Source organism: Triturus cristatus, chromosome 10 (assembly GCF_964204655.1).
Source record: "Triturus cristatus chromosome 10, aTriCri1.1, whole genome shotgun sequence".
NCBI classification, from domain to species: Eukaryota; Metazoa; Chordata; class Amphibia; order Caudata; family Salamandridae; genus Triturus; species Triturus cristatus.
In genome coordinates, this window is record NC_140593.1 from 1014349828 (window position 1) to 1014363202 (window position 13375).

At 41.1% G+C, this 13375-nt stretch overlaps 1 protein-coding gene across 1 annotated transcript in view; it reads right to left on the reverse strand.

The window, feature by feature from the left end:
* Window positions 1–13375, reverse strand: part of NPTX2 (neuronal pentraxin 2) — a 41339-nt gene that overhangs the window by 18056 nt on the left and 9908 nt on the right. Inside the window, exons 2-3 of the mRNA XM_085629002.1 lie at window positions 3599–3815; window positions 1168–1412 (exon numbers count right to left, since the gene is read on the reverse strand). Of these exons, the coding sequence (XP_085485128.1) occupies window positions 1168–1412; window positions 3599–3815 (462 nt within the window). The remainder of the gene's footprint in view (window positions 1–1167; window positions 1413–3598; window positions 3816–13375) is intronic.

Consider the following 13375-nt stretch of genomic DNA (forward strand, 5'->3'; position numbering starts at 1 on the left):
TGACAATGCTGTATTTCCAGGAATAGAGAGTTGGACAGCCTCATTAGGTTGTTGGCACTCTGTAAATCTGAGATTTAAATGGAGCACATGCATTTGAAATTGAAAAAAAAAACATATAAAGGCAAAATAATGTGACAACTATGGCGTTTCTGTCATTATGTGAATTTATGTTGGTGATATTTGATTCATAAAAAATTCCGGTTCAAAATGTAAGACATGCTCATAAACAAAGAAACATTATTAGCATACTGTAATGTATTTACCACTATGAAAATCTTATGAGGCACATGGAAAGGGCTAGGGCATTTTCTAACAAATATTAGAATATAAATGCATTGAATGAAAAAAAGTCATTGTGTGTTTATACACAATTTCTAGATATAGTGACTGCTTTCTCAGATATCTATATAGCTCATGCCCCATGTAAAATATCACATATTGTGGTTTGCTTTCAAACTTTTCTTGTTTTCTAAAGTTGGCAAATGATGCCACAATCCAGGATTTCTCACTTGTACACAAAATATTATCAGTGGGACAGCACACAACCATTATTTTTAAAATAATGGGATGACTAGACCTTTCTGCAAAAGTAGCCAACGACTGGCTTAGACTACCTGGGTATTCTCAACACCCCATGCAACACATACCCTGTTGTTGATCAGTTTCTCTACTGGATTATTGCCCATTTGAACAACACATTCTCATTAGACACTTGAGGTAGGACAATAGTAAGCTAGCCTAGATGGGTTGGCCCACACCTATTGGAATGATGTGTGAACTATGAATCCTGCCATGTTTGTGTGCGAAAGATAGAGATAGGGCTCCTACTGGTAGCAATTTTGCAAAATGCCCCACATACAATATTCATTGTGTAACAAACAACTAGCTTTCGGGTTTTTCACAATATTGTTTTATAGTTTTTTACATGTTTATTGACGTTTTTGTGCACAGATTTAATACTGAATTTGTATTGATAGGTTTCTTTCAATATTCTGTATGTGTTATGCAAATGTTCGCAAATAGGCAATATATACCAGAGTCTTGTATCTGTGACTGCACAAAGCCCTGAAGTTGAACATAATGAAGACTATGCAAGACTTGTCAATACAAGTAGGCACTAATAACCTTAGCTTCACGCATATTCTGAACACACCATAGAATACGCACCTTATCGTTAATCAACAGCTCTATTGGGTTATTTCCCCATTCGATCAGGACAATCTCATTGGGCTGCCCAGACACGGCATAGGAAAATGGTGTTCCGATTCCAGGGGACGCGCTTGACTTCAACCACAAGCAGATGGTGAACGAGTAGAGCTCAGGGAGGGTCTTCTTAATTCGTCCATACAAGTAGTTTGTGCGTAGAGGCAGGGAAACCTTAAAGTCATCTGGTGACTTGAATGCACTATGGCCTGAAACAAAATTAAGAAACAGAGGTTCAATTATCACTTCATACAGTTGAGTTGGTTGTTTAGCATTGCGCTGAACGTGTTGCGTAAGAGACTCTTCAAAGCACATAGACATATTTGGAAGCTGATACTGGTCAGTGAGATAAGAGGTATACTAAATAAATGTGGGGTGATTGACAGGAGAGGAATCCTAATTTCCTGTTTGTGTTTAGAAGAGTGTTATTTTTAATATTTATAGAGTACCCATCACAAACTGACTTGCCACTTGAAACTTTATTTATTAGTAGACGTTATAATTGCCCATCTAATTGATTAATTTTTATTGATTTTGGAAGAATGAAAACTGAATGAGTGCGCTCGAATTCCAGCCTATAATCAATGGATTGCAAGCAAATCTCTGAAACAGGCACATTACCCTACTGAATTATATTACTAAAATTTCGATTGGACAGAAGTTGTGTGTTTCCTCAGAAAAGGAGTGCTTGTATTTCTCTTTATGCAAAAGCTTATGCTGAACACAGCAGGACAGAGCTGGTTATGGTGGCAAGCCACTGATCAGGGCTACAGGACTGATTTATTATTAAAAGGTATGACAAAGACAATAGGACTCGTAAACTGTGAATAGCAGTTGCTAAAGCCAACAGGCCTTTTAAGGGTGGATTGTCATGTCACTGTATTAAAGCTTTTAGACATTTATTTTGTAATGTGGAATCTCACAGATTAGAACAGTGAGCAAATACTCTGGTGTTGGTTACTTCCTTTGACAAACCGTGCAGTAGACGATTTGCACTGATACGCCTTTCTAGACCCTCTTTGCAGGGAATGGCAGGAGCAGGCCCTTGTAATAAAAATAGATGCCTAAACCCTATATACTTATATATATGCACAGATTGCCTTTGGGTCAGTTCTCTTCTGTCTGCTCACGTGCTGCTTCTCACAATTACAGCAGGTTCCATGAGGCAATGGGTTATCCAATTTCTGACATTTGCTCTATTCACAGTGTTTAATGGAATTTTTCCTGATAACGTGCAAATCCTCTTGAAAATGAGTGTGCTTTGGTGTCTGGGATGATGACTAGTCCATTACATTTTGCTTTTTTCAGTTTTAACTGTTCCTTTTAATTTCTTTCATTATTTCCTATTTGTTCTTTAACTTTTTTTACAAGGGCCTGCAGCTCCCTAGAATATCTTACCAGGACGTCCATTTGCTACTCATTTCATCTGCAGTATGTTGCATTCTCTGGGGCCTCTATTTCTAAACTGGATGGCCGCCTTTGTATGGTACTGTCTATATTGTTTTATTGTTTTGCCGTTCAAAGATGTTCACCATATATAGAAACATTGTGTTGTCCACATTGAATCAATACAGCAGTGATGTGCTATAAGCTTTGGCATTTGGAAGTGGCTGCCCAATTTAATATTTCAGGGCATGACTTTATGCATAATTTATCATTGTTTTTTCTACAAGTGGCAGCTATGTTGAACTTTTAACCAACTGCCCACCAGGTACAATTTCATTGGAAGAAGGCCACCTGCTGCTATGTTTAATTCTGTTTTTGTATTGCAAGCCTCCTCCAAATTTACATGGTGTCATGTTTTGGTTTTTTTTGTAATTTGATTCAATTAATGTTTCTTCCATTGAGGTGTTTAGTTTGTGTGTCTGTATTTGCTGATGGGTAAAGTGATGAATGCAAGAGTAAATCAGTACATGGATGAATTGATGTATGAGTGCAAAGATGAGTGTCAAAGTGCATGTATGTTGACATGAGTGCCTAAACTCATCCGTGACTGTACCGGCACATTTATTTATAAGCAAGACCTATTGGCATTGCCAGGGCACTTTGCCATTGTTAACTCTACAAAATTCAGAGCATCTGTGTTTAATAAGGAGGAAAAGATAGCACAATATGGAAAGGGCCACCTTTATACAATTGTGTAAACTGAAGGGCATAGATGTGATCCTGACAGGATTCATCAAACCTTCCAACCTCACTCCATTGATCAATTGAGTACAGTGACTTGTGTGATGGTACATCTGTGAACAACAGTGGTCACAAACAGCGAAGCTATGGTAACCAGTGCTAAATAGACAAGTTGTTATCAATATAGCAGACAATAGAGGGAAGTGCTCGACCTCACTGGAAGGACTTTAGCTTTTGACCAAACCACTCATCGTTTCCCCAAAACTACCTTTTTCTAGCTCGTTGACTCGCTCCAGCAGTGCGTTCAGGGCAGTTTCTGTCTGGTGTCGGTGGGCTGCTGTCTCGTTATGCAGCAGAGACTTCTCATCCTCCAGCTCAGCCACTTTGCTCAGGAGTTGGCGTTCCAGGTCCCCCAGCCTCTTCTGAAGCATCTCTCGCAGGTCATGCGGCAGCGCGGCGAAGGACACATTGGATCTCAACTGGAGCTGCAAGGCAGGCCACAAGCAAGACATGACATGGTGTGAGTCTGAACAATGGCATCATGCATGGGCCTGTTTAGCAGGAGCAGTAACTAAGGGAGACAGAACAGTGTTTATAATGAAACAGAAAACACACATATAAATAGGATACAGATGCTAAGACAAAATCAGGTATAGATTCGACAATAAATGCCTTAACAACAAAGGTTTGCTGACAAGACTCAGTTTCACCTAAACGTACATGAGGAGCCCTACAATGTCAAGCTCCAGGATGAATCTCTGGGTCTCTCAACACCCTGTAAGTCAATAGGTCCAAGGGTGCAAAACACTGTACTTGTTTCAGCCAATCACCATAAAGATGGGTTATGGGGTGATTTTGTCATTCATCTCTATGGATTCTCTCACTTCACGAGTCACATAGTTGAATCATTTATTTAGAAACGTATTTCCTGGGAGCCAAGGCAGTACAACCAAACTGCTGGACATCCGTGGACTCAAGAGAGTTCTTTGAGCCCAAAAGATTAACGCAATCTTCGCATCTGATGGGGTTTACAAGACTCCTACACACATCTGTTATGCCATGTTGTGTTACTTTGCTTTTACAGCACCTTCTGTCATCAGAGTAGTCTGGTAGAGCATATTTCATCCAAAAGTGACCAGAACCATAGAAATAAGATTTTTCGAACACACCAGTGAAGAGAAATGACCTACAGGCTAGGTTGTTCACTTTCAGACTCACAGACATAGGACTTTATACTTGCCTTGTCAGCTGACCAAACATAGTGTGATTCTGATCAAATTGATCATTTTCTTGACTCCACTATTGTAAATATATGACTAACTGGTTCAATTTAAAATGTGATCTCTATAATGTGCTGCCTTTTATTGTTACAGGTACGTAACCCAAAGATTCAGTCCCCGTCAAATCCTATTTTTTGTCATCTGGTTTCCACAGGTTCACCAGACTGTTCTATGTACAGTCCCTCATTTTAGAGATGTTCCCACGGCAATAATGATGTCTAAAAAATTCCTCCTTGTAGCTAGACACTGTCTTACTAAAGACAAAGCAGATATCACAGTTTGGAAAGGGGCTGTTAATACACATTAATGTATTCTCCTATGCATTCCACAGTGTATTTCTTTAGCCTGAAAGCCCGAAAGGACATCTTTGAGAGGGACTAATCAAGTCATCAAGGTCAGCAGATGACAGCCAGTTGCCTAGATTATCTTTGATATCTCTACATCTTTCATCACCATGATCCATTAAATCCTACTGAACACAGAAATGGACGTTTGGTATATCCAACAACGGACTACATTGAATTTGTTTATTTCTCCTGGGTCAAATTCCCCAAGTATGCATGGGCGGTTCAAAATCCTCCTCCTACAGAGCTCTGTGTGGTGTCCCCCCAAGGATCTGCCTTCTCCTTGCTACTCTTTCATGCTTGCATAAGCCATTGATCACTTGCTAATTCAGCCCAAGATCCAGTTCTAGATGAGGGTGGTCCGCACACAAGTCTACATCCATTTAGAGAACCACTGCCTTTTAAATACTGACCCTTTCCGAAAACAAAACAATAATTGAATGAGAAACGTCTTCCTCAGACAAAATAGAGAAAATACAGAAATCCTTGTTCTGGCAGTACATCATAGTGACTATTTTCTTTTCAGCTGCCAGTCTCTCTGCCCAGTCTGAAAGCTGAAACTTTTGGAATCATCTTAGATTCAGGCCATGGAGTCTCTCCTCAAATCACCACGGTGGTTAAGGTGTTGAGCATACAATTCTCCATGTCTGCAAAAACAGACTTCACATCATCTCCCCACTAGGAACCTCCAATCTGCAGCACTCTGTTTTATTGGACAATTGTAGCCTACAGTGACCATTCCAAAGGAGTGCTGGGTCCCACACTCTATAATTTCATTGGTCCACTAATCACTGCTGGACCAGAGTACATCCATGTCAGAAAACCCCTTATTATTGAACGTTTCAAGTAAGCTAAGCATCTCCCCGCAGTTGAAACAGAAAAATGTTTAATGGTGGCATCTACCCCACCTTAGTGGTCTCTAATGATTCTTTAATTTCCATTATTTACAGTTTTTGCTTTTCTCATACAGGACTTGACACCCCAAAGATAGCACAAAAGGGTGATTGTTTCTTCCCAAAACATCAAAATAATAAACTATCAAACACTAGAGGGGTGTACCAATTAGCCACCGCAGAGTCCTTCACAGGACTACTGTGTCTCATCTCCACCTACGTTAAGACAACACACCCACAGTCGTCGCCGTGAAGACGCTCGCCATCAGCGTGGGTCTCAGTGTGTCTACATATGGCTGTGTGGGAACTGCTTGTGAGTGCAGCTGGCCCATCTGGGGGGTGGACACTGAGGTGAGGTCTGGACAACATGAGCAGCAGGAGAACAGGGGATTGAGTAGGAGCATGTGGGTAGCAGTGCATGTTTAGTTCTGGGTTTGTACGTGCTGGTTGTGAAGTGACTAATCGGAAGGGTTATGCTGAGTGTTGCGTTGGTGGGAGCTGACACAAGATGTGGCACGTACGTGGAAACGAAGTGAGCAAAAATAAATAAAATTAAAAATTGGTGGGAGTGAAATATAAATCCAAAAGAAGTATTTGAAAGGAAAAATTAAGATAATGTTTGAAGAAAGGAGAGGAAAGGGAAGAACTTGAAGAGTTATAACTTATTTGCAGGCGAACTGCGCTACGCCTCTGGAATTAAAATGGCAGATGGGCAAATAAGGCTGAGAGACAGGGCAGTTTGTTGAAGCAGTACTAGAGCCTTGGATGCAACAGACAAGAGTTGCAATGTTAAATGAAGTTGAGGTATGCCTCTCCTGTAACAAAGGGCCTAGTTTAGAGTTTGGGGGACAGGTTGCTCCATTACAGGCGTGTCGATTATTCCATCTGCCTTATTGCACGTGCATCATATGCTATGGCAGTTGTAATAAGGTGAAAAGGATTTCCGTTACTTTTGTGACAGATTACCAACTTGCAATACTCTAAACCAGACCATAAATGTGCTGGCCTTTTGTTTTTTAGTCAAGGCCACTGGAATTATGCGGCAGGAGAGGGCCAAATAATGCGGCAGGAGAGGACCAAATTATGCGGCAAGAGAAGCCAAGTTATGCAGCATAATGCAGTACATTTTCTGATACTTTTACATCTTTTTAGTTTTTGTTACACTTGTTAACAGTGTCTGGGCATGTTACACCTTATTAGTACCAGTTTAAAACGCAAATATAGCAATAAGCAACAGAAATGTGACCAGTCAAACTTTGAAAATGCTCATCCACTGTGCGGGAACACGTGTTGCTGCAATTTTAGTAACTTTTGAACAGTTTGAGCTAGAAACTAATTTGTTGTCACAATCTGCAGCTTATGCAGCATATGGTCGATTATGTGGCAAATGCAGTAGATCCATAATTATGTGAAAAGCAATGTGGCCGCACAATCGCATAATTCCAGTGGCCCCGTTTTCCATAGATGAGGGATCTCGAGGACCATAGCACTCATTTTTTTTCCTATGTGACAGAGCAAATATAGTAATGCTTCTATCTTTTTGGGGGTTTATTACAACAATGGTTTATCTGCAATCTTGAACAGCTAGAGTTAGAACCTGGACAGGAATGGGATGGATTCCATGATTGGTGTAAATGTGTGTCAGTGTTGCTGCCTTTATCAACTTGGCCACCACTTTGGGGTGCGAATTATTGAATGTTGTTTCAGGCATTAAGCAAAGCGTTTCGGAAATGTTCTAAGCATAAGGGGCCCGAAAGCCCTAATTGACTTTCCTATAGGTTTAGTGATAGGCGTATGCAAGTGTAATGCTTTACAGAGTTGAGCTCTTTCACTGTGCTAACACTGCACCTAATGTTTCTTAGGTGCATGGCTGGAAAGAAATGAAATCCCTACAGCATTTCAATGAGTTCCCTGAGAGTAAGAAAGTTCAGCAAAGTTCTTATCTTTCATACAACACATTAAAATGCATATTCAGAGACAATTCATGCTGCATATTAATGGCAGCACTGGATGTGAAAAAGTCTGAGATGAGCAAAGTGAACAGAAAGAAATACAAATTGTTACTTAAGACAGGCCGCCTGGATAGCACCTTTAACCACTTTTGGCTCTTTAGGTAACAGAACTTTGCATCGCTGAACCTGCAGTTTTGCTTTTACCATTCGATATTTATATTATTGGGTGTGAAAGATAACTTCCCGATGCTGGCTAAAATTCTTGAAAAATGTGTCAATGTCAAACTTTGTAATCACATCGACCAATTCAACCTCTTTGACTGGCACCAATCTGGTTTCCGCTTGGGTCACAGCACTGAATCGTCCTTGACACATATAGTGGACGACGCTCTACAAATGCTGGATTGAAACGCATCATGCCTACTAATCCTCTTGGACCTCTCCTCCGCCTTTGACTCGGTAAAGCATGATTACCTATTTGATTTACAAGAGCATAGATTAGGAATATCAGGGTCTGTCTTAAATTGGTTCACCTCGTTTCTGCAAAACAGAACGCAAAAAGTCAAGGTAAATCAATCCCTTTCTAACACTGTGCCCGTCCCACTTGGGGTCCAACAAGGTTCCTCTCTTTCCACCACTATCTTCAACATATTCATGAAACCACTAACAAAAATGCTAAGGGCTTCCAACATTCACTATCATCTTTGCACTGATGAAATCCAACGGTACTTGAAAATGTCACCCCTTGAAGACCTCCAATCCCTCAATCCCATTCTTCAAGACACCCAAAATTGGCTCTCATGCAACCACTTCAAACGTAACACTCAAAACCAAGAAATTTCTCCTAATCACCCAATCTAACCAGATACACTCAACGAGTGACTGGATGAAGCATTTAGCAGCTTTCAAATGTACACCAAAAATCAGTCGGCAAAATCGCTAGGAATAATCCTTGACAAAAACCTTAATATGCGGTAGCATATTAGTGCCACCACTAAAGGAGTAAACCTTCAATTGAGCATACTACGAAAATTAAAACCTTTCCTCCCTCAAATTGACCTCAAGTTGGCCGTGCAAGCACTCATAATCCCCAGACTGGAATATGGAAGAGCTACTCTCACTGGCCAGCCTAGAGCCACAACCGCAACAGATGTCTTGAACCTGTTGCCCATCCAAATTAAACCCTAACTCAGTCATCTTTCAGTGAGTAGCTGTAGGCCCAATTTCATGCCCCTATTTGAATTGACTCTGATTTCTGATATATCTTAATAATTTCTCATGACCTCCCCTATGTTATTGTATTAGATATGCATGATGCTATATGTTTATTTATTTTTGTTACCTCCACTAGGGCGATATTTTTGCACACAATATTTAGGACATGACATTTAAGTGAGACAATATTTTGGGTACAAACGTCTGGTACCACACTTTCACTGAAGATTGATATTGTGAAACATTGCACTTCTAAAATGATTTTTTGAAGGCTAGATAAATTAAATCTTAATTGTAATACTATCATAGTAAACAAACTAAACTTCATTCCCAAAGAACCAACTTGTGTTCTTCTATTGCTAAGCCAGTCATCAAGCCACCAACTCCACCTGTCACATGCAGGTTTCTTGCTCTTGTTAGATCACCAAAAGGAAATGGTGGATGGATGTCATTAGTGGAATTCATGATACCACAGTTAAAAGCTAGGGGCCCGATTCACAGAACTAATTTAAGACAAAATCCTAAACTTACTACCATTTTGGTATTCACAGAAGGTACTTACTCATTTTGGTATTCACAGAAGGCACTTACTCATTTCGGTATTCACAGAAGTTAGGAGTCCTAACTTTAGGACTCCTAAATGCCTTCTGTGAATACCGAAAGTCTTAAAATTAGGATTTTTCTCAGTTTAGTAGTAGTATAGTTAGGACTCCTAACTTTAGGACTCCTAAATGTCTTCTGTGAATACCGAAAGTCTTAAAATTAGGATTTTCCTCAATTTAGTAGTAGTAAAGTTAGGAGTCCTAACTTTAGGACTCCTAAATGCCGTCTGTGAATACCGAAAGCCTTAAAATTAGGATTTTTCTCAGTTTAGTAGTAGTAAAGTTAGGAGTCCTAACTTTAGGACTCCTAAACTGAGAAAAATCATAATTTTAAGACTTTCGGTATTCACAGAAGGCATTTAGGAGTCCTAAAGTTAGGACTCCTAACTTCTGTGAATACCGAAGTGAGTAAGTGTCTTCTGTGAATACCAAAATGAGTAAGTGCCTTCTGTGAATACGAAAATGGTAGTAAGTTTAGGATTTTGTCTTAAGTTAGTTCTGCGAATCGGGCCCTTGGACTGGATGAGCTGCGTTTGCTGCATGGGACAGCGTGAGACCTCCCTGACATCATCCTGTGGCCATAGACTGCACACAGATGTGTCCACGTGTTGTCCATCACCATTTGCCCCCGGTGTTCATCACCCTGTACTAGCTGCTGAACATCATCCCGGGTTTTGGTTAATGCACACAGACTAGTCCCCTTGACTCGTATATCACAGAGTACTTCCCTGGTGTATAACACCCTATTCTCACAATGTACCCAACACCCAGTCTCCTCTGTTGCTTAACACTTAGTGCTCTCATAAAGCATATTACCCCTTGTATCCATAGGCACACCACCCAGGGCTCCCTGGGGTGCATTATTAATGGAGCGTCTCTGTAAAAGATCACCCATGGATATCCTTGTGCACTTCAATCTGTGCCACCCTGCTGTGCGGCATTTTGTGTCTTCCTGAAACACAACTCCTTGTGTTCTCTGTTGCACATCTTCTTGTGTGCTGCTGATTCACATCACCCTGTGCATCCTACTGCAAAGGGTTATGCATGACAGTGTTTACTGATATCAGCAAGTCGGTTAGTCTGTGTGCATATGTGTCTTTATGCCTGCTGGACTTTGTAAAAATTGTTACCTGTTTGTGTGTTGATTTTCTTTTTTTTTATGTGGGCACATGTGGATCTATGTGGCTTACATGCACTATGAAAAAGTGAAAATTACTGGTTTATCAATAATTTTTTGTAAAGTTTTCTGCCCGACCGACTGAAGGTGCACCTTACAAATTTAATAGTATCGTTTAAAAGCCACGGTAGAAGTACAAGGGACCATATTGTCTACCCGGATATGCTCTTCTCAAAATACATTGGGCCATGGTCGTGAGTTGGTTCTGTCTGATACACCATCATGATTCTTTGTGTGCTTGTCGATGGAGAGTGAAGGATACTGACAACCACTGGCGTTGTCAGACGAGGATAACACAAAGTCACATTGCCACCAATTTCTATGGGCTTCTGTGAACTTGTCGCAGGCGTCATAATATGTTGGTGTCCCAAAGATCTAGCCAGCATCATTCCCAATGTTAATCCAACCCTACCAAAGGATGGAGGGAGTTGCCAGCCCCCCCTGTAAGATGACTTGAAGAGTTAGGGATATGATCAATTAGGAGGATAGGACAAATGTCTTTCATCTCCAGTTTAAAGAACTGTTAAGCGTCTACTACCTGAAAGATCTTCTTGGCTCAAGGCGACTGCTGTTGGAGTCAGAGACATGCACACATCAGCAAATGCAAGCCATCTGAATTTGCACGGCATTTCTCTTATCCGAGCCTTGGTTTCAAAACAATATCACTTTAATTTAGAACATATGTTTTTTACCCATTGAAAATGGTCCTTGTTACTTTGAACCTCTTTTAACTATATCTAGTAACGTGGAAAAAATCCGAGTGATTTACTATAGTAAATTTGTCTGGAGGGACTTCAGAGCACCCAAAAATACAGAAAGGTTCCCAAAGGTCTGGTTAGGGTGGAAAACTGTACTCAGGCCCCTTCGCACACTATGTTCAGTAAGGTACCACAAAAAGGGCTCATGATTTCTCATCAGTAATATTAACTTGATCAGTATTACATATATAGGTCATCGGCAGTGTACAGTTTCCCAAAGAAATCTTTCTAACCCATTCTTTTAGGTTAATGGAAGATATGATTGATGGTTTATAGATGCATGTATCATTTTTATGTGAAGGCTTATGGGTAGCCTCATTCACTTTGCTGCAATGGCAGAGAGAGAGAGATTTGTGCAATATACATTTACCCACCTACACAAGAAACATAGCAAAGTGTGCACCACAGCTATGACTGCAACCGATGCTATGACATGGTTGTAAGATCACTTTCTAAGATGAAGCGGTGTCATTACCTAAGTCACCATCCCCGCCTTTTTCTAGGACCTGAACCCTCCTTTCCTGATTCAGGGAAGGGAAGTGTGTTCGTGTCCGGTGCTGGCTAGTTGATGCTACACAAGATTAATAAATGTTTAAAATTGAAGGGAATTGACTAGTGTATCCTTGGGTCAGATGTCGAGATGTGCCATTATTCCGAGGCTAACTCAATTCTAGAGGGACCTATGGCTAATCCAAACCTTTATCCCAAAGCAAGAGGTTTTACCAACTTCTGAAATGCCATAGCTGTAATGGTCAAGTGAAAGCAAAGGGACAGATGGTGAATGAAGTACACACGCTTTTACAGGGAGAGGTAGGAAGGCACGGTCTAGCATCCGTCTTACTGCTTTGCTTGCCACTCTGTCATTTATACCATGGAGTGATATAACCAAAACCCTGGCGAGAGCATCAGCAACAGTGATGCATAAAAATATCCACTTGGCTTTCTTGTAATTTAGTTGTATAAAAATGTCCTGTTTATTTGCCCTGTATTAATTATTTGGTTACCTTCCACCCTTTTGTAGGAGGCAGCTAGGTAATAGCGCCTTTAATTGTTGAACATGGGTCTGCGTCTACTCTAACATTTCTGTCTTTATGTATATGTGTGCCTAGATATATGTTTCTGCCTTTTTGTATACAATACTAGGTGTTATTGAGGAGATATTTGCCAGGTCTCAGGCAGGAACGTATTTTTAGAGTTGCTTGAGCTGAGGTACTTGCACTAAGAGTGCCTTGATTGTTTACTGACCGAGTAGTTGTACAGTTTGCAGACAGAATGGCTACTACTGGGCGCATTCACTCTTGTGACACACACACAGAGCTTTAGTTCAAGAATGGCACCGTTCTCACAGCAGGAGCAGTGATATAAGATGCCTCCCCCAGATCCATCACAACACCAAGCAAGAAGGATGCCTCTCCCAGACCCAGCACAACACTAAGCAAGCAGGATCCCTCCCCCAGACCCATCACAACACTAAGCAAGAAGGATGCCTCTCCCAGACCTATCACAACACCAAGCAAGAAGGATGCCTCTCCCAGACCCAGCACATCACTAAGCAAGCAGGATCCCTCCCCCAGCCCCATCACAACGTTAAGCAAGCAGGATGCCTCTCTCAGACCCATCACAGCACTAAGCAAGCAGGATCCCTCCCCCAGACCCATCACAACACTAAGCAAGAAGGATGCCTCTCCCAGACCTATCACAACACCAAGCAAGAAGGATGCCTCTCCCAGACCCAGCACATCACTAAGCAAGCAGGATCCCTCCCCCAGACCCATCACAACACTAAGCAAGAAGGATGCCTCTCCCAGACCTATCACAACACTA